The sequence below is a fragment of the Danio rerio genome, chromosome 21, assembly GCF_049306965.1.
Source record: "Danio rerio strain Tuebingen ecotype United States chromosome 21, GRCz12tu, whole genome shotgun sequence".
In the NCBI taxonomy this organism is placed as follows: domain Eukaryota; kingdom Metazoa; phylum Chordata; class Actinopteri; order Cypriniformes; family Danionidae; genus Danio; species Danio rerio.
The window spans coordinates 26,860,284-26,883,482 of NC_133196.1; the positions used below are offsets into that span (position 1 = coordinate 26,860,284).

At 35.4% G+C, this 23,199-nt stretch overlaps 1 protein-coding gene across 4 annotated transcripts in view; it reads right to left on the reverse strand.

The window, feature by feature from the left end:
• Nucleotides 1-4,755: 4,755 nt before the first annotated feature.
• The window catches only part of cnksr2b (connector enhancer of kinase suppressor of Ras 2b), a 102,947-nt gene continuing 84,503 nt past the window's right edge, over nucleotides 4,756-23,199 (reverse strand). For all 4 annotated transcript variants that reach the window (XM_073935397.1, XM_073935398.1, XM_682101.9 and 1 more), the window contains exons 18-22: nucleotides 23,126-23,193; nucleotides 20,979-21,082; nucleotides 15,868-16,390; nucleotides 8,529-8,728; nucleotides 4,756-5,675 (exon numbers count right to left, since the gene is read on the reverse strand). In XM_073935397.1, coding sequence (XP_073791498.1) covers nucleotides 5,625-5,675; nucleotides 8,529-8,728; nucleotides 15,868-16,390; nucleotides 20,979-21,082; nucleotides 23,126-23,193 — 946 coding nt within the window. In that variant the 3' untranslated portion in view covers nucleotides 4,756-5,624. The remainder of the gene's footprint in view (nucleotides 5,676-8,528; nucleotides 8,729-15,867; nucleotides 16,391-20,978; nucleotides 21,083-23,125; nucleotides 23,194-23,199) is intronic.

Sequence of the window (23,199 nt, forward strand, 5' to 3'; positions counted from 1 at the left end):
CTAAAGTAATTGAGTAAACTTGTTGCCTCAATTTAATTGTGTAATGGAGTAGTATTAAGTTTGGTGAACTGAACTATTAAAATATAGTTTACAAAACCGGCAAGTTATTCATTCATTCATTCATTTTCTTTTCGGCTTAGTCCTTTTATTAATCTGGGATTGCTACAGCGGAATGAACCACCAACTTATCCAGCACATGTTTTACTCAGCGGATGCCCTTCCAGGAACAACCCATCTCTGGGAAACTTCCATACACACTCATTCAAACTCATTCACTACAGACAATTTAGCCTACCCAATTCACCTGTATCACATGTCTTTGGACTGTGGGCGAAACCAGAGCACCTGGAGGAAACCCATGCGAACGCAGGGAGAACATGCAAACTCCACACAGAAATGCCAACTGGCCCAGCTGAGGCTCGAACCAGCGACCTTCTTGGTGTGAGGGAAGAGCACTACCTACTGTGCCACTGCATGGCCCCCGGCAAGTTAAATAAACTTAAATATGCAAGTTTAGGGAGACTCCATTACTCAGTTAAATTGAGGCAATGAGTTTACTCAATTAATTTAGTTGAGTCAACTTGTTAGGGTTTTCAGTGACCTTGCCTCAACACACCTGCAAGGATGTTTCTTAAAAGCCTAGTAAGAGCTTGATTTACTAGGTGTGTCTGATTGGGGTCGGAGCTAATAGCTGCAGGACATCGGACATTCAGGACTGAGATTGAGAACCCCTGTCCCAAAAAGTTAACTTAAAAATTTAAATTTATGTCACCATTTGCTCCCTTAAATAATTCCAGGTTTTCCTTTATGAAATATGGAAAAGTTCTGTTGAATACCAATCAAGTATTCAGAAGAATGACTTTCATAGTATATATTTTCCTACCGCCAATGTCAAATGGCAGTGTTTTCCAACATTTTTCAAAATATCTTCTTTTGTGCTCAATAAAATAAGAAACGAGATGAAAGTATTCCAATTTTTATTTTGTGGTGAATTAAACAGTTATAAGTATGTACTTGAATCTTCTTAATGAATATAAATCAATGGTCTTTAACTCAATTCCTGAAGGGCTGCAGCTCTGCACAGTTTAGCTTCAACCACCTCCAACTCACAACTGCTTAATATTCTCTAGTCTTGAACACCTTGATTGGATCAACTGAGTTTGATTAGTGTTGGAGCAAAACTGTTCAGAGCTGCGGCCCTCCAGGAATCAAGTTTGAGGCGCATGATAAAAATGCATACACTGAAACAGCTGAAAGCATTTTAGAATTTGTTGCTTTATGTTTTTGTAATGCAAAGTATTTAAAAGAATATCATAGATGGTCAAAAACATGATAGTACCATGGTTATGTAGTTTAAAACTGCCCTCAGTACTTTCACCAGAAGTGTGGTTTAAATGTCATGTGAGGGCAGACATTTGTCAGAGTTGAATGAAAAGCTCTCTGCAGTCTCTCAACAGGAGTGCCCTTAATCTAGCCCTTATTTCATTCCTCTCATAATGCTGGCTTTAATCCAAGCATTTTAATTGCCAGCTGAACTGGATGGGCTGGCACGTTTGTGGGCATGTGCAGTGAACAGTGCCTGATGACTGTGAGATCTAGTCAGAGAAGAAATATATAGGGTATGTACATCTGTCATTATCAGCATAAAGACATCTGTGGCAAATCATAAACATCATGGCTCACACTTTTTTTGATGGTCCGTTTGTTGAATTTAAGTTACATTGCATCTATGCCAACTAATTCTCATTAGATTATAAGTAAAGTGTTAGGTTGGGGTTAGGGTTATAAGTTGACATGTACTTGCAAAGTTTTTTAAAGTCAGTCAAATGTCTCGTTAGCAGCAGTATCTACAGATATTAAGCAGACAGTCTGCTATTACTCAAATGGACCATCAAAATAGTGTTGCCACATCATATTGTGGAAAATGATATTTTTATGAATAAATTATATAGATTATTATATTAAAAGGAATAAAGGGCCTTTCCACTCAACTGCATCCCCTTTTCATTTTGAAAAATCAAAACATTAGTGCATTTAATTACTTATAAAAATTTCTTAGTGAAAAACTGTCATTCAGTTGACATTTGTTTTTAGTTTGCTAACTACAGTGTTTCTTCGCAAATCCTGAACATCATATTGTGATTTTTTTTTTTTTATTCGAGCTGCTGTCAGTTTAAAGTTCATACATATTTTATTAATTTGGATTAATCTGATCCATAAGATTCACTCATAATAACAGTTTACTTGTTCTATAACTTAATGAATCAGCATCTTTGAACAAATCTCTTAAATTTAAAGTTGCATTTAGGTCATGTTGTAGTCTTGCTATTGCTTTCAAAATTGTGTAATTAATTATAATTATTTTAAAAGAAAGTATAACGGTCAAAACCAGCAAGTTGTCAGTGTCTTCATTGGTATATTATAATGATTAGCTATCGCAATCGGGTTTAAATATTTGGATTAGTGTCTGTATATAATCTAGGTATAATCTCTTTTCCCTTTTATCAACACAATTTGTAGTTTAATTGTACCAAATGATAATGATGTAACTATAATCCATTTATCATTTATGATCTGACTTTTTCAGAAGACTGTTGTAAGTTTATAAATTAGAAGTTAAAGTTTATTGTTCAAGTTTGATTTGAAATCGAATTTAATAGAAACATTTCAAAAACATGCTTCATAAAACTGCTTTTGTGTGTGAGTGTGTTCACAAACCTTTAATATATACCAAATAGAAATAAAAAAAGGGTAATGGAAATAAAAAAAGATTGTTGAGTCAAAAATGACTGAAAAACACCAGAGAGTTGAATCAATGGGAAATAATACTCAGTTACTGTACAGCCCAGCTATCATAATCAGGTTATTATCAATTATTTAAAATATCAGATCAGTTCCAAACATCATCTTCAAACTGTTGTCGTCAATATTTTAGAAATAATAAAACTAAATTCATCTGATTGGTCTGATTATGCAACTAAAATGTATTTTTTCTGAAATGTAAAATTTAATCTTTTTTATTCAAAGGGCACCTTTTTTCAAGTATTTTGTGTCTCCAGAATGTGTCTGTAAAGTTTCAGCTCAAAACACCCATCAGATTATTTATTACACTTTTCAGAACATTAGAATTCTCTGCTCTGAACACATTGTAGCTGTTTTTGTTGCCTGTACCTTTATTGCTAGCTCTCCCTCCCCATTGTTCCCACGTGCCTGTCAGAGTGTGCTTCAATCTCAGCCTCTGCCTTGCCAGATAAACAGCACAGTGACAGACAAGAAAACACTAAAGTAAGAACTTTCCCAGTGATTGTTTGATGTATTTGTTGTGGAGTTGCAACGATGACTGACTCACACGATGTCCTTATTAAGTTAATGCACGCACAGACATGCAGCACGTGTTTAACTTTGCACTGTTTTTGCTGTGACAGGAGGATACATGTTAATACCCACTTCTGTATGGTTCTCCGTTATGTTAATGTACAAAATAAACCTGATTTAAGTCCACAAACCAAGATCAAAGCATCTGTGAAAGCATCATGCAGCTGTGGTGAAAAGGAAAGACCAATGCAATCTCATGGCAATTCTTAACTTTTTAATTTAGTTGCTCTTTTGTTTAAACTTGTACGATCTAATTCGCACAATTTTGTATGATTTGCTCATCACCCAATGATGGTTAGGTTGAGGGGCGGGGTTTGGTTGTAAAAACACCACACCTCCTTTTTAAAATCATACATTTTCATATGATTAAACTCATATGAACTCATACGAATTAGCCACTAAACTGACAAAACATAAAATACTTACGTTTTCTCGTCAGATCTGGCTGGCAAGACGGTAGTATCGTGAATTCATTACATGCACTGTTTTAAAAATATTTTAAACTTGTAAAACTCATTCTTGATCCCATTTGATGATGATTGATGATCACAGAGAGCTGAACAGATCTTTTAATCCGAGTTGCTTTGCGCATGTCCTGTCTTGTTGATTATGATTATACACATTACTACGTAGACATAATACGCAGCTGTCAATCAATTCAGTGGGCAGGGAAACCGCACTACTACTGTACATCATGTTGCAATGGGCCTCAAAATGGGAGGGATTTGGATCCTATTTTATCATTACGAAATAAAAAAAAAAAAAAAACAGACTTATTGTGTTTCTATCACCCCAATATGACTGTGGTCTCACCACACAGTTCTGTCCTAACAGCTTACAAATGATGATTTTCATCATAAAATCGAAAATTACCCTTTAAAATCGAATTCTGTGATGAGATGACTAAATAAAAATAAATTTACTAAATTTAAAACTAAAAACGAAAGTTATTTCCTGCAGTCTGTTCAATCTTAATTTTTAATAATCAAATTGAATGTATTATTATAAAACATAAGATTGAATGAATGATTCAGTGACTCCCTCATAATAACTTGCTTCATGACTGGATGAATCAGCATTTTTGGTCTAATCTCTTGAATGATTCACATGGCATGTACATTTTTTTTAACCATTAACCATTTACATCAGTGTTTATATCCGAACAATACACTTTTATATGACTACTTCTAGGATAATTGTGCTTTTTACAACAAAAACAGCATGCATGGAGCTCCATTGTGACCGCACTTTTCAAAGATTTAATATACATAGCTAGCTCATTTGGGAATTTAAAAAATGTGATTCTTTAACGATTAATTATTCAGTATATCATTAAACCAAAAAACAATCACATGAGATAATAAACAGTTGACACTGGTGTTTAAAATACTGTCAAAACATCAAACAATTTATTGATAAAATTACTTTTTTTGAGATACTACGGCACTGGTGCTTCCACATGAAAAGTTAGATCTTTCAGGAACACATTAAAAGGGATTTACACTTGCAGTTATCTTCAGATAACACATGGTTGAGCATACAAAACAATGTACAAACATCTCAATAAATATCATGCTTACAAAAATAGACAGTGTTAAACTAATTAATCGTTTTAGTTCAACATTATTGCAAGAACCTTGCTGCTAGGGTGCAAACGGTCAGAATATTACAACATACATAATATACAACGAACTGAGGCTTTCAACACACATCCCAGCACATACACACACACACACACACGCACGCACGCACACAATCAATGCAATCCTGTCGATCGTAACATTTACCATTGAAAGATGTTAGTTTCAGTGAATCAACACTCTCAGTTAAGACACGGCACAGACAGAAAATCTATTAACCAGACGACGGCCATGCAAATCAGATTTAAAACAAAATAGTTTCTATATCAGTAGTTTGAATCTTTCCCTGTTACCTATGTTTATTCATTTATTCAGTCACGTAGGAAGGGTTCATCAGAAGTGCAGTTATTTGGCCGCAGATAGAGGCTGAAGTCATTATTACAAACAAATAATATACAAAAAAAGAAAATAACTGTACACAGAAAAGAATTAGCATGTGCAAAAACATAAAGCAACAAGAGGAAACTCATGAATGCTGCAACAGAGTCAAAGAGATGTTTGATAAAGCGACTGAAGCCTCCAGGGAAAGAGAGATTTCTTTTTTTTTTTTAGTAAATATGGCTGAAATGACTGGTGCTTGTGTCCCGCTGTTTTCTGTTGTGTCTCTGGCTAAACGTCCCGGTGTATGATCTTAGTCTCTGCCTCTTGAAGAGGAATGTCCTGTCAAAACAACACATGACCATTAATGATGTCTAGTAAATTATGCAACACAGGATTATGAGACATAAAGACTATTCATATTTTAAAGGGGTGGTCCACTACGATGTCATATTTTAAACTTTAGTTGATGTGTAATGTAGCTGTGTGAACTTAAACAACATGTCTGAACAGCGAACAAAGTTTTGAACTACAAAAAATACATCAGGGCTATTGAGATCACAAGGGCTTCTGGTTATGTGGATTTACCTCGGGCACACACCTTGCACAGCAAAGGGGTGTATCCAGAGGCGCTGTAATCAGACGAAGCTGTGGATTGATCAACTACAGGCACAGTTTCGTAGTGTAATCGTATGTTGTAGCGAGGACTTACACAAAGATGTAAACGGGAAATGCTGTTTGGCACCGCTAACCATTTAGCTACAAATTCATATTTATCAGTCAAATTGCTGTAAAAACACACACTCTTTAGCAGCGCCACAGTGTCTCTCTATGCGGCTGCTTTCCATGCGTTCCACATTTTAAATAAATTCGCAAAAGATATGTGAACGTTTCACATTTTCTACAAGTGAAGCATGAGCACACATTGCTTAGCATTTTATAAACACAACCAAGCGTTAAATACCACCCCGTTAAATACACAAAACTTGGCTTGTTGTTCATAAATAAATGACTGGTAGAAATAGAAGAAATGAACGCTCTCAGAAAAAAAGCTGTCACTGGGGTGGTACCTTTTCAAAAAGTACACTTTTGTACTTTACAGCTGCACATTAGTACCTTTAAGGTACACTTTTGTACCTTTAAAGTACTATGAAATACAGATTTGTACTTTTTATGTATTAAAATCTACTGGTAGTGTTACTTGTTATTATCATTATTTTATTATTTAGTTTTTTGTTTTTTTTAATAGCTGCTGCTGTCGCTGTTTAGTTCTTTAAAATGTTTTCATTCATTCATTTCCTTTTCGGCTTAGTCCTTTTATTAATCTGGGATTGCTACAATGGAATGAACCGCCAACTTATCCAGCATATGTTTTATGCAGCGGATGCCCTTCAAGCTGCAACCCATCACTGGGAACTGTAAAATGTTTTATTGTATAAAAATAAAGTTGTTTCTGTAGAGGGCAATATTCGTTTTTTTTGTTCAAATAAATTATACGAGGTTAAGTTACTGATTGTAAAAACACTTTAATTTGCAAAAAGAGTCAATTTTCATGTTTAGGTTTGTTTCTTGGACTTTTAAGTGTTTATTTTCTTTGTTAGTTCATGTGTCTATGTTTAGTAGGGGTAAGCTGATTTTGTTCACCTGTGTCTTGTTCAGTTTCTCGTATTCGTAATATTGTTTCAGCTCTCTGTGTATTGTTAGTTTGCGATAGTCCTATACAAACTTTATTGTGGGTAAATAAAAATGATCAAAAATAACTGCGCTGGCTGGCAACTTTTTGAAAAAAAAATACTGGCTGTTCAATTAGAGTATTCATAATCAAGAATTTAATCTTACTGTAAAGCATTACAAAAAATACTGGTCATAAAATGAATATATCAAGTAGTACATTTATTCAGCAAGCATAAATTAAACTAGTTAACACAGACAGTAATGCTACAAACTTTTTTTTTCTGAATGAAAGCTGCTCAACCTGTTAATCAGAGAATCCTGAAAAAAAAATAGGATTAGAAAAAATATTAATAAATAATAATAGTAAGGGCCCTATCATACACCCGGCGCAATAAGGCACAAGATGTGCAGCACAACAGTAATTTTCTCATTTTGCACCACGTTGTTTAAATAGCAAATCCATTTGCACCACTCATGGGTGACTCATGGGTGTTCGGGTCTAAAAAGGAGGCGTGTTAAGGCACATTGTTGGTGCGTTGCTATTTTGAGGAACTTAAATAGACTGTGCTATTGACCAACTATAAACTGGTTTAAAGTCTTGGCCGGAGCGTTAGTTCTGTGCCTATGCGAGTCCAAACGCTTGCACATCACTTGATACACACAGAATGAACAGCAATACACAAATATCTTTACATATAAAAAATAAAGGAATAAAATGTTACAAAAAATATTATTTTCTACATAAATATAAAAGCCACTGCCTCCATGCCTCATCTTGGGGCTTTTCAGTTCATTCATGAAAATGTGCATTTGTATAATGTTATTATCATTAGCAGTATTATTTATTATATGCATATTTATCTTTGTTTTAATAAAAACAAGCCTATACTTGTTCACCTGTTGGGTTTAGACCATATGGGGCATAGGATGTGTTTTTGGATATAACTCTTTTTTTGACCAAACTTCATTATTATTGTTTATTTATTCGTTTGCTGGAAATCACAACTGAATTCAGAAATAGTTTTGAAACAAATCTTTGCACTTCACAAACCAAATCAAATATGTAGGCTAATGGATGTCTTCAGTAGAGTGAGTTTTCACCGTTTCTTTGTCTACAAAAGTAAAGGAGAAAAGAGTAAAAGTAAAGTAAAGAGAAAGTAAGGAGGCCGGAAGGAGGAGGCTCGTTCTTTATCCCCAATCATTCTGAATTATCATGTGACATCAAACACTTAAGCAATGATGCGGAAAAATCTGCTTTTAATTGTAGGAAAAAATGATATCAAATATACAGTATATGAAATAAAAAATGTAGAAATAGTTCATTTACATATTCCATTGGATCCAACAAATGCATCCTTGCATTTGAAAAATTATTTAAATTATAAAAGCATTTAAATGTGGGATTTGAAGTGGTGAACTAGAGAGTAAACTAACACTATCTTGTACTATGAACTAAGTGTTTTTATGCATGTGTGTGTGTGTGTGTAAATGTTGACCGTCTGCAGCATGTGCTTACTGTACCTTGAATGAGTTTTGCAGGATGCGCAGGCGGTGCAGTTTCTCGTTGAGTAAAGGATCATTGCAGCGGCGGACGAATGATCTCTTGTACTCTAGTCGAGAAGAGGATCTGTGCTCATTGACCGGTGACAGACTGCTCCTCTCCAGAGCTCTGTACAAATCCACCAATGAGTCGGCCTGATGCCTGCGCTCCCGCTCTCCACCTGCAGAGGGCAAACACAAGAGACGTGTGAAGCTGCAGAAATACACAGAGCACAAAAACAGATGACAGGCATTTTACACAAACATTTGAACAATTGTCTTGTTGAAATACCATGACACACACACACACAAACACACACACACACACACACACACACACAAACTGATATTCAGTTCTACATTACTTCTTTTTAAACAAGGCCAAAATTTACTGGCATTGCTATACTTGTGGGGACATTTAATCACTACAATGTGATGAAAACCAGGAACACATACACACATTTTATAGACCATTTTGAGGGATGTAAACAATAACAATGGTCCTAACGTATTTCCCGTTTTACATTTTTAATTTCCATAGTGTCCGAGAATCCAAAAAAAATATTAATAAATAATCTAGATAGGTGTTTTAACGTAAACTTATCACTGAATTTCCTCTTGTTACTGTTATGAAATAGCTTTATAAAAAGCAGGAAATGTTCATGAGATTTAAATTATTTACAAGTACATTATTTAATTATAAAATCCATTGTATTTAAGGAAAATGACACAATATTATATATAAAAATTATTAGAAAATATGATGTGCATTATTTAATTGTAAGATTCATTATATTTAAGCAAAATGACACAATATTATTTATAAAAAAGAAACTTATGTAACAATATAATAAATGTGTATTATTAAATTTATATTACCATATTGAGATTCATCAATTTTAAGAGTCATTATGTTTAAGCAAAATGACCTTTATACATAAAGACATTATTTTATTATTAATGGGGTTTGCCTTAGGCAAAGTCCATTCTTACTATTGTGCCTGGTTTATTATTCTTCTTCCTTCTTCTTCTTCTTCTTCTTCTTCTTCTTCTTCCGTACACTTTTTCGGCGCGTAACTAGTCCCGCAGCTTTCGTCCCAGAACCTTGAAAGTGGGCTCAAATCGTGCGGCTTTATCGGGAATGGTGTGCTATGACTTTTATAAGGGGTGGGTGGTTTTGGGGCCCCTGCGGATCCACCCCCCAAAACGCATTGACTCAAATTACGCCCAACTTTGACAGATTATAGCGCCAAGTGTGAAATTCGTAGAAATATGGGATTTGCAACATCTGTAGGGGGTTGCAGCCTACATGAGAACATACCCCGAAATGGGGTATAAGTTGTACCCCTGGGGTGTTAGGACGTCCCAAAGGGGTCCCCATTGACTTTACATTGCCCATTGACTCCCATTCATTTGACTCATTTGACTCAGGCAACCAATCAGCATCACTATATGATAATGAAGCTCACAAGCCACGCCCCCAAACTGGTCCCATAGACTGCCATTATAACTGGCCTACATGCTTATCTTTGCTTAGCAGTGTCCTATTGGTTTGGGGGATGGCTCATCTGACTCAGACAACCAATGAGCATCTCAATATGATAATGAATCTCACAAGCCACGCCCCCAAATTGATCCCATAGACTGCCATTATAACTGGCCTACATGTATATCTTTGCTTGGCAGTGTCCTGTTGACTTGGGGGTTGGCTCATTTGACTTGGACAGCCAACCACATTCAAGTTCACTCTGTAACCTCGCCCATAGCAACAAAAGAGAGTACCCTAGCAACCATTCATCAACAGCTATATCTCGGCATCAGAACATCGTAGAGACTTAGGGATTGGCTCGTTTGACTCATGCTAGCAAACGGAACTTCCTATATGCTACACATGCTAGCAGTGACTAGCTACATGCTAATATTGACTAGCCAAGTACTGTAACTTGCTAGAAATGCTTACTAAGTATAAATATTTCATCAGGCATGTATGTGAGGCTTGCCTCGTAACCACCCAGGGTACCCTAGCAACTGCCTAGCAACCACCTAAATTACCCTAGCAACCGCCTAGTAACCACCTAGCAACCGCCTAGTAACGCCTTAGTAAGGGCCTAGCGACCACTCAGGACACCCTAGCAACCGCCTAGCAACGCCTTAGCAACTACTTACAATAACCTAGCCACCAACTAGCAACACCTTAGCAACCACCTAGCAACCACTTAGGACACCTTAGCAACCGCCTAGCAACACCTTAGCAACCACTCAGAACACCCTAGCAACCGCCTAGCAACACCTTAGCAACCACTTAGCAACCACTCAGAACACCCTAGCAACCGCCTAGCAACGCCTTAGCAACCACTCAGAACACCATAGCAAACGCCTAGCAACGCCTTAGCAACCACTTAGAATACCCTAGTAACTGCCTAGCAACACCTTAGCAACTACCTAGCAACCACTTAGGACACCTTAGCAACCGCCTAGCAACCACTCAGAACACCCTAGCAACCACCTAGAAACACCTTAGCAACCACCTAGCAACCACTCAGGACACCCTAGCAACCACCTAGCAACACCTTAGCAACCACCTAGCAACCACTCAGGACACCTTAGCAACCGCCTAGCAACACCTTAGCAACCACCTAGCAACCACTTAGAACACCCTAGCAACCGCCTAGCAACACCATAGCAACCACCTAGCAACCACTTAGAACACCCTAGCAACCACTTAGCAACACCTTAGCAACCACTTAAAATACCCTAGCAACCACCTATCAACACCTTAGCAACCACCTAGCAACCACTCAGGGCACCCTAGCACTGTTGATAGCATGATGCTAGCAACTCGATTAGCATGTTGCTAGCATCATGCTAACACGATTAACATCATGCTAGCTACATGCTAATCATGTTAGCATGATGCTAGTGACTCGATTAGTGTTGCTAGCATGATGCTAACACGATTAGCATCATGCTAGCTACATTCTAATCATGTTAGCATGATGCTAGCAACTCGATTAGCATGTTGCTAGCATGATGCTAACACTATTAGTATCATGCTAGCTACATACTAATCATATTAGCATGTTGCTAGAACCTCGATTAGCATGTTGTTGCTTTTTGGCCAGTACGGTGATGCATTTTACCCCATCGATTTGCCACGCAAACCCCATTCACATTTCCTTTAGGAAATGTACAATTCTAGTTATTATTATAATTATTGAAATGTACTTAATGATTATCTTGAATTAATAAAAAATAAGTTCTGCATGCACTATTATATACACTGTATTATTATTATATTACTTCAAATATATATGCATATGATATAATTATTAACATTATACACACTCAAAAATGGATTATGGCTTTAGATGGTCCAAATAATGTAACTATGTTTACATAGAACAATTCACTTATGTTTATCTCTTGAAATCAAAAAAGTTGTGTTGGAAACAAATTGGAAAGGTAAGTTTTCAAATTTAAACAGTTTGCTTAATTAAATTGAATAAAAGGGAGTTGTGTTGCTTCTGCAGTGCCGCATTCAGGTCAATAGGTGGAATAATATCTACATGCGCAGTTTCAAAACAACACAGGAAGGAAGATTCACAACAAGATGATATTATTGAACTTAAATAACTAAATAGATTAAAACTAAATTATGAGTGTTATGTTGATTGGACTAAACATTACATTACCTTTATGTAACTAATTTAAGTTCGCTAAAATAAACTTAACTCGGTTAACTTGGTTGCATATTGCATATTTATAAAATACCATTCATGAATATTGAATAGATTTATTTGATCAAAATGACAATAAATGACGTTGATGATTATATAACAATAGTTATACCAGTAAAATTATTATTATTATTATTATTAATGATGTAATAATAACAATAATGATAATAACAATTATTTAATCTTTTATATATTATTCATTCATTCATTAATTCATTTTCTTTTTGGCTTAGTCCTTTAATTTATCTGGGGTCACCACAGCAGAATAAACCGTCAACTTATCCAGCATACATTTTACACACAGGATGCCCTTCCAACTGCAACCCATCACTGGGAAACATCCATACACTCTCATTCACATGCACATTAAGGGACAATTTAGCCTACCCAATTCACCTGTACCGCATGTCTTTGGACTTGTGGGGGAAACTGGAGCAACTGGAGGAAACCCATGCAAACGTGGAGAGAACATGGGAACTCCACACAGAAACGCCAACTGACCCAGTCGGGGCTCGAACCAGTGACCTTCTTGCTGTGAGGCGACAGCACTACCTACTGTGCCACCGCATCCCCCCTTTTTACAGTATGTATTCTAATAATAATAATAATAATAATAATAATTATTATTATTATTATTATTATTATTATCAAATTGTTAATGTTTTTGATCAAAATGACAATAAAATGATCATCACAACAATAACATGCTTTTATGTGCGTCTTCATCTAAGCGGGGGAAACCCTTGCTATAGTACAACACAATAGAATTGGATAATTTTGGTCATCATAATATGATCTGTGTATCTGTGAGATGCAGAGAGAGCCTGCAGTCATAGATGCTGGTTGGAGGACATTAACAGAGACTGAAGGCTCTCCTGCTCTCAGCGCTGGCGAAGGAGGGATCAGAGCGAGGGATGAAGGAGGAGAGAGGAGGACAAGAGCTGTCAGGCTGCATTACAAACACTGCAGCTCTACAGAGACACCATTTACAGCTACACCGCTTCTCAATCAGCGCCATGATTACAGGCCACAATACTAATGACCAGAGCACTGAGAGAATGAATGCTTCATCCTCACCTTCTGTCAAATATTATCAAATCTGTTATAAAAGAGTGCAGATATCATCACTTAGCTATCAAGACATACATACTGAAAACTGCAAAATTGAGATTCTCAGTTTGACTGTAAAGCCTTCTGTTAATATTTTATGATTTGCTTTTACAGTTGAAATCGGAATTATTAAACCCTCTTTTGATTTTTTTCTTTTTTAAATATTTCCCAAATGATGTTTAACAGAGCAGGGAAATTTTCACAGAATGTCTGATAATATGTTATTCTTCTGGGTAAAGTCTTATTTGTTTTATTTTGGCTAGAATAAAAGCAGTTTTGAATTTTTAAAATCCATTTTAAGGTCAAAATTATTAGCCCCTTTAAGCTACATTTCTTTCGATAGTCTACAGAACAAACCGTCCATATACAATAACTTGCCTAACCTGCCTAGTTAACATAATTAACCCAGTTAAATGTCACTTTAAGATGTATAAAAGTGTCTGGAAAAAGTATCTAGTAAAATATTATGTACCGTCATCATGTCAAAGATAAAATAAATCAGTTATTAGAAATGAGTTATTAAAGCTATTATGTTTAGAAATTAGCTGAAAAAATCTACTCTCCGTTAAACAGAAGTTGCGGGAAAAAATAAACAGGGGGGCTAATAATTCTGATTTCAACTGTATATAGTTTGTATTTAACATTTTTCACCAATATTTATGTTTTCAAATTATTTATATGCATTTTTTAAAGGAATGTGAAACAATATGACAACACAAAAATACATCAAAATGGAAGTATAGTAAATTGTAAATTAGATAAATTGGGTAACACTTTAAAATAACAGTCCATTAATTAATGCTAGTTAATGTATTTACTAACATTAACAATTAGTAATACATTTATTACTGTATTTATTCATCTGTGTTAATGTTGGTTAGTCTTATTTAACAAACATTAATTAATGGGCGATTCCTTTTAAAGTGTTACCATAAATTGTATTACATGACATTATTGCACAGTATAAAATGTTTTATGGAAAAGTCCATAATATGGTTATTATTATTATTATTATTATTATTATTATTATTATTATTATTATTATTACTATTACTATTATTAGGAATTTGAATTAATATAATGCATAATAACAATTATTATAAATCTTTCTGTTGTTGTATATAAAATCATTATCATGAATAGTTGATAATAATACTACTCACTACTCCTACTACTACAAATAATAACAATAATTTTATACTTAATTTTCTTTTATTCTCACAAAATATGTTAAAAATGCAAATCAACTGAATGCAATTTAAAAACCTATGAAAATTAAATACAAATCAACAACAGCATAAAAAAACACTTTACAAATGCACTTAAAGGTGCAGTATGTAAGTGTAGCACCCAGTGGTTGAACTAGGTATTGCATTCCTGGATAAAAACAAATGCAAGCGCAGGTTGCCAGATTCAGGAGCCAATCTGATGATTGAGCCTTAAGGCTGATTTAAATCATGTTCTACATAAAAGCAACGACACGCGATTCAAGGAATATTTTCAAATTTAAAGTAGTTTTTGTTCTAACCAACACCTGAAATGTATATTTTAGCAACTGCTTCTATTTCTTGCAGCTGAACAACAGAAAACTGACAATGATCAGCTCATGTACACCTTGTCTGCTTTATTCAGTGCTAAATGCTAATACTGTGAGTTTGAATGCCATTTTATCTGACATTTATTGTCATAGTACTGAAAGCAGCAGCAGATAGTTCACCTCAGATCTTGAAAATAAAATAAACCTTTTGAAATTGAACTTTAGAACTGTGACTCGGTGCAAATCAGCACATATCAGTGATTCAGCATCTACATTTAGTAATGTTAAAGAGGTTAAATATGTATTAATTATATTAAAAACCTTACCATATCACTGCAAATCTTGTTATGCAGCATGTTGTTAGGACACGGGTTACAATGTAACCTGCTTACCTAATGTTTACGCTCGTGACATTTATATTATTTGCTAAGTAATAACCTCATGTGAAACTAAGAATCTGCGTCTCATTTCGGAATCTGCTACTGTCCACCGGAGGTCGCATTTTGGTCACAGACACATACTTTGAGAGCCTTTCTGACTGAATGTATGAAATACATGGTTTTCCACCAAGGTAACCCAGAGTGCTAAAATATAATTGGCTAAAGTGGCAGTGGGAGGGATAAAAGAATCAGAAGACAGCTGTTCCGGCACACAACTTGCGTTTTCAAAGCCGAATATCTGACTTCAGCATTGTTTTTAAATAAATAATGTTAACTTGGCATGTTTCTAAAATATCTAAAAACATGTTATGGTATTTCTATGCTTTAGAAGAGACAAAAACTTACATACAGCACCTTTAATATATCATGAGTCCACAATTACTCACTGGTCTTGGCCCACACACACACATGCACACACTACCTCTCCCACATCCAGCCTCTGCATGTGTAGGCAAAGGTAGAACACAACCATCCCACATGTTCCCAGTGTTTCTGACCTGTGTCTCTGGAATGGACGTGGCCCAGATGGTATCGCTGGGCATCTCCGTGTTCAGCCGCACTGCTTGCAGCCAGGATAGCGTGAAGACCACTGTCCCGGGGCAGTGTAAAACTGCGGTGTTTGCTCCCTATTCCACCTCCGTCCATGGTTTCACCTCTTCCTAAAGCAGGGATGGGTTTTGGGCTGGGCTGGGTGGGTGTAGTGGGTGGGATGAAGTGTTCAGTGGGCAGCCCGTGTTGGGCAGGGAGTGTGGATTGGCGCCGGAGCTCGACGGGTACGGTTCTGTTTGAGTCCACGAACACAGAGTCGTCCAGAGGCAGAGTCTGCAGGAAATGGAGGCCAGAGCTGGTGAGGGGCGTCTCGATGAGGTCCTGCCATGAACGTCGCTGGCTGGCAGACTTGCGACCCGGGGAGCTAGCACTGCTCACACTGCCCCCTTGTGTCTCAGAGAGAGGAGAGCGAGACTGGACTGTCTCTGTGGATGGTGGACGGATGTGCTGGGAGTCCTGAAACGGACTCACCTGAAAGACAGAGGGTGGGACATTATGTAGAGAAGTATGATATAGTTTAGTACAGCACAGTACAATTTGGTACAGGTCACCCTGATCAAAACCCAATGATGTCACCCTGATGTGTTTCCACTGACAACAGTATCCCTAAGCCTCATTTACACTACCAGTGACTTTGTAGGCCTTTTGCCCTGGGTGGTTATTGAAGTCGCTAGTGGGCATTCCTACTATGGTAATTGGGGGTTGGGGGGGGGGGGGGTGGACAGCAGTGGACAGTTAGGAGAATGATCATGTTGCCTTAGTTCATTTTAGTTCATTTTATCCCCTAGCTAAGTGGTCCTCAACCACCGGTCTGTGGATCAATTGGTACCGGAGTGTTCAAGAAATCATTAATTATTTCTGTTTTATTTATTATCTGAGATCTTTTGTTTTGAAGAGTCTTTCATTTTGAAAAATGGCCGTACTCTCTCGCTTACACCTTTAGCCCACAAGCAGCAATATGAGTAAGAAACAGACGTCTTTAAAAAGTTTCTTTGCTAAAGGGGAAAAGACCCAGCGAATGACCCACCAACTAACAAGATATGGATTTGCAACCCATTTGTCTACAAATCAGGTGAATCCAGCATGGCTGTGCATGAAGATCAACTGCTGGAGATCACAAACGACGGAGGCCTATTAGGGGCCGTTCGCATACCGCGTCTTTTCTAGAGTTTGCACAAGTTTGTTGTTTACAATAGAGGTGTGCGGCTTGCGCGCACAAATGGTGTGACAAGAATTGACCAATCAGCTTCAGCTTGTATGGAATTTTGGTAAGACTAATTTTCTCAGACAAACACAGAACACAAAAACACTGCAGTGCTTTGTATTTTTCTTTATAAATAAAACTTGTATCAGAGTGACAGCAATGTTTTGTCAGTGTGTCATCCTCTGAGAAAATGGTTGATGGTCACCCAGCAACATACAAAACACTGAACCCCATCCCCGGGTTTGTGGTAAAATTGTCAATCGTTGACCAGTGCGTGGTGATAAAAAGATTTAGGATCACTGCCCTAGCTGACCAAAAATAGACAAATTTGCGATCCTTCCTTCACAAAAAAGACAAGAGTCTCACTGATTCGCCTTGCAGCAATCCTTACACTAATTGATAGAGCATAATAAATAACATGCAAGTATTAAATTGTAATAGCCTTTTTTTTTCTTATACACCAGTGTGAATACTGATCTTTTTGTTATTGAATTTCAAATAGGGCAAATTTAAAGGCAAAAGGCTTACATTTTTCTGTTTTAAATGGCCTACTGATGTTTTGCTTTAATATTTTACATTATTATTTGTGCATAAACATCTCTAAATATAGTAATAAACATACCGTTTGTTTGAAAACAAATTTTTTTGTCATCATTAATGCAAACTTATAATGTGGAGGAGGGACTTACAATATTTTCTGGGGGAAAAGGAGGTCTCAGGCAAAAAAACCACTGGAACCACTGGCTTAGGGAATGGTAATGACAGTTAATGTGAATATAAAAATTGTATAGGGAAAATACTAAATATATATCCAATTGGTACAAAAACTCTTAATTACAAAGATAGAGTAATAAGTAAAAAAACATGTGCTCTGTCATTGCGGCTGTTTTTTCATGGAAACCGCTGGTCTGTGTAGGTCAACAGCATGGAAAATACAACCAGTTGGTGCTGGAGCTAGGAAAGTGGATCACGTGAGCTCTACTGATGATTGTATTGGATGTTGCTCACAAGTCACTATTCATTTGCATAAAGCTGAAGGATTCTCAAGTTTGTCGCTTGCTTTAGACGCGATAGTGGAAACGCGGCTATTGTTTGATAGGCCCACATCTGTTGCCAATGGTCGCTGAAACTCATGTACAGCAAAGTTGCTGTCGCTTACTGATCGATGGAAGTCGCTCACTCTCCATTAAAATAAATGGTGGCTTGTTGCTTTGTCGCCGCAAGTCACTGGTAGCGTGCATAGTCTTTACTTGGTAGGTATGCAATCTAGATGTCATTAGCTATGTTTCCATCCACCTATTTTATGTGCATTTTGCATATCCGCATAAAAAAAAAAACGGTTGCTGCAAACGTCCTGCGCATAAATACGCATAAATTTAAAAAATGTGCATAAAAATCATATGCGCATAACTGAGTAGGATAAACTCAATATTCGATAAGAAAAGATGCGCAAAAACTACAATGGAAACACTTTTAACACACAAATTCCAGCATGCACATTAAAAAGGTCATGTGATTTTGTTAAAAGAGATCATGTGATGATAAAAATGTGTGTGAATGGACAAACCAGCAGGCAGAGCACATTGTAAAACATCTGAAATGTTGTTTTAGTCATTATAAAATGCCTGACCGTTTCAGTATTAGTGTTATTATATTATTAATGATCTTCAGAATCAAGAGCGTCTGTGCTCCGCGTCTGTCACCTTCAAACGCCACCGCGTGTTCACTGTATTTCAGGATTGCCTTCTGAGGCGCAAGTCATTTATTAGACGAAAAACAGATTGACGCAGCTTTTCCTATCGCAGCAAATTCCGTTTTTACTGTTGATATTTGGCGCCAGTTAATCAGGAAATGACGATTTTGTTTGCTTTGATTCGTTGGATGGAAAGCTGCTTTATTCGCACGTTTTTCATGCGATAATCCAGTTTTGCGAATAAAGTTTATTCACATTTTTGGATGGAAACATAGCTATTGTCATCAATATCATTCTTGATCAAAGAAGAAATTCATATGGGCCTTTCACATATCCATGTTTACATACTATAATAGTGTCCCCAGTGCATATCGAGATGAAAAACATGAAAGGACAACCCAGTAAATACTTTGCTCCTCAGAATAGTGTGCTCCACCCACTTCTGGAGAGCAGCAGCTCATTTGCATTTAAAGGCATACACACAAAATGTTAGTGCTTTTGCTCACACTCAAATATTTGACAAGCTATAACAAACGATCTGTGAGGTATCTTGAGTGGAAACTTCACATGCACATTCTGAAGCAACCAGAAATGTATTTCATATTCTGAAATAGAGCATCATATGTCTTTGGAAAAAGTTAATTAATTAATTAATTATGTCATGAAGACTTTTAGTGGCAAAAGGGCACGGATAAACAACAGTAGCATTTATTTTAAAATTTTTATTAAAAAAATATTAAAGTATTATATTGAGTTAAACATAACTTCACAATTCTTTACCATTTTACACTACAATGTAAATTAGACACAAACATGAAGGAAATATGAATTTTGTCTGTGAGAGACTAGTGATGTCTTTGAGAGTCTAATGATGTCCTGTGAGAGACTAGAGATGTCCTGTGAGAGATAAATGATGTATTTGTGAGAATAGTGATGTCCTGTGAGACAGTAATGTCACAGTATGTGCTTTGATGCAAAAGTGCTGAAGTTATTCAAAGCTAGGACTTGTACACTTCCTAGTTTTTTATCACTGATTTAAACCATCAGGAAGTTTAGTTTTCAAGATACAATGATTGCAGTTCTCTAAATTTGATTGTGTTTTCCACAAAATAAAGAAGTTTTGTTGAAGAGCATCGGTTATGGTAAATCCACAACTTTAATTCTATCAAATTTAAATGGTGAAGATTTTAAGACCAAACATAATATTAAGTTTGGTCTTAAAAATGATAGCATGATCCAGGATTAAATGTATGTATCTTTTTTGGTCCAGACCAAATGAACCAAACTACAAGCATAAACACCCTCTAAGTTGGTGTACTTTATGAGGTTGGTGTAACATAAATCTAGAACGAAGGACAGCTATAACAAGGGGGGCATTTATATCCCTGTTTTCCATTTTCCCTGCTGTCTTCTTTTACAAGCTCACCGCTGTCAGCCTTAGTTATGCTCTGCGAAGATGTAACAGTTTGAGACAGCAACACACACACACACACACACACACACACACACACACACACACACACACACACACACACACACACAATTCTCTCGCTTAGGATTACGGGACTGATTTGCGTCTCCTTCATTAAGATTACAGAGGGCTGGAGCGAGAGACTTTAAAAAAGTGCATTTTGACTGAATTTACAGCGGCCACAATCATCCCCAGGGTCTAAATAATTAATGTGTCCTTCATCTCCATTCTCTCGCACCTCATTCTTCATCCTGCTCTCCATCTCTCTGTCCTTGTCTTGTCTTTCTCCATTGTTTTCCCTGAATTGTTTCCTTCGGTTTTAGTATTATTTACACAAAACATGCTACTGTTTTAATCAAAATGAATTCTATTAATCAGCAAGGATGCATTAAGGGAGATGTACCATGCCCCATTTCATAAGAATAAATGAATAAATAAATCTCCAGTGTCTTCAGAATGTGTGTGTGACGTTTTAGCTTAAAATACCCAACATATCAGTTAATATAGATAGTCAAATTTCCCCATTTGAGAGTGAGCTAATTTTTGTTCATGTCTCTTTAAATGCAAATGAGCTGCATGTTTCCAGAATAGGGTGGAGCTTTTACCTGCTATTCTGAAACCCCAGAAACAAAAAAACAAGTCAATCTCAAGAATTTGTACAGGGACCCAATCTATATAAAAAGTTACTTACTGAGGTGGGATGGGGGTAGGTGTCATAGGGAGGTGGAGGACTGTCCTGTTTGGTTGTTGAGCTGATGTGATCGGCGTCCTCATGATCGCTCTCGCTCCAGTAGTCTGAGGAAATGACAGAGAAAATCCATTAAACACACAAGAGAGTCCATAAATACTGTAGTGAGAAGGCAGCTGGTAAAAGTAACTTCATTTAAAAGATGTTTGTGTACTACTTGTAGTCATAGCTGCAGCATTTATTGATCAAATGAGGGCTAAGAAGGTTTTGATAATAAAATAAAAACTAATTTATTCTGACAAAAGATGCAAAAAATATAATAATTAATATTAATAATGAAAATACAAGTATATAAAAAATGAATAATAAAAAATAATATAGCAGAACTATAATAATTTAAATAAATTACGTAATACTGTAACACAATTGTAATAATGATGATTATTATATTACAGAACTATAATAATTAAAATAAATTAAGTAATATTGTAACAAAATTGTAATAATAATAAAAATAAAAATAATAATATTGCAGAACTATAATGATTGGAATAAATTATGCAATATTGTGAGAAGGCAGCTGGTAAAAGTAACTTCAATGATTAAAATCAATTACGTGATAAAACTAAATTGTAATAATAATAATAATAATAATAATAATAATTTTGCAGAAGTATAATGATTGAAATAAATTATGTATTATTGGGAAAAGGCACCTTGTAAAAGTAACTTTAATGATTGAAATAAATTAAGTAATATTTTAATAAAATTGTAATAATAATAATAATAATAATAATAATAATAATAATGCAGAACTATAATGATTGAAATAAATTATGAAATATTATAATAAAATTGTAATAATAATAATAATAATAATAATAACGCAAAACTAAAATGATTGAAATAAATTATGTAATATTGTAAATTGTAATAATAATAATAATAATAATAATACAGAACTAAAATGATTGAAATAAATTACGTAATATTGTAATAAAAAAATAATAATAATAATACAGAACTATAATGATTGAAATAAAATTATGTAATATTGTAACAAAATTGTAACACTAATAATAACAATAACAATAACAATAATAACAACAACAACAACAACTCTTCTATATAATTCTATATAATAATACTATATAATACTACTAGTATTTAATCAAAAACATAATGGTTTGTAGTTTTTAAACTGTATAAGGGTAAAATATAATAAAATATATTCTCAAGGAGAATCCACAATATACATTTTATTACTATTACAATTATTTATAGAAGTACTAGTTTTAAATATACTGAATATTAGGCAGATCTTATAATCTATAATCAATTAAAAACTAAATAAAATAATTATATTAATTATTACAAAATATTACAAACATTTATTAACATTACCATTATTATTTAAACAACAATATAAAAATAAAACAAAAAAATAATATTAATAATACTATTTAAAACCAATCATTCAATTAATAAACAACAGAAATCAACATTATCACAACAAACATGTACTTTATATCGGACTTACATGTTGTATCTCATGAACACTCGAAAATAGGAATTGTGAAACAAACATCACTACTTTTCATACATATAAACACTTATTTATTTAACAACACACTTTACATGCCAATTTGCACATAACAGCTGCACATATAATGTTGTATATAGTAATATACCGCTACATACCTTGTCAATTTGTATATTTGCATTCACTATTTACTTCTATTTTTATATATATTTATTAACAGTTTTTTGTCTTTAGAAGCATCTGTCGCGAAAACAAATTCCTCGTACAGTGTGTGAACATACCTGGCAATGAAGCTCTTTCTGATTCTGATTTTGATTGTGTACTTTATGTAACATATGCTTGTTTCATTTTCTTGTCATCGTCATAGCATGTATTCATGGATGAATTCATGGACAAGAGCATTCTAACAATGATCTGAAAACTAATTTGAGATTAAAAAAAAAAAAAATTACTTCCCTCATTTTAACTTAAACGCCCTAAAAACAAATCCAACATGTCGTTCTTTATATTCATATATTTATGGGACGTGGAGAGCAGACCACACAGAGTCGGAGTGGGAGAATAATTGATCAGACAGGCTCAGCGGAGCATGAAGGCATCATCTCACCATGATCCTGTCGAATCCTCTTCTGCTCTGAGTGCGCCGCCGCTGCCATGTTCATCAGGCTGAGCCACCTGCCG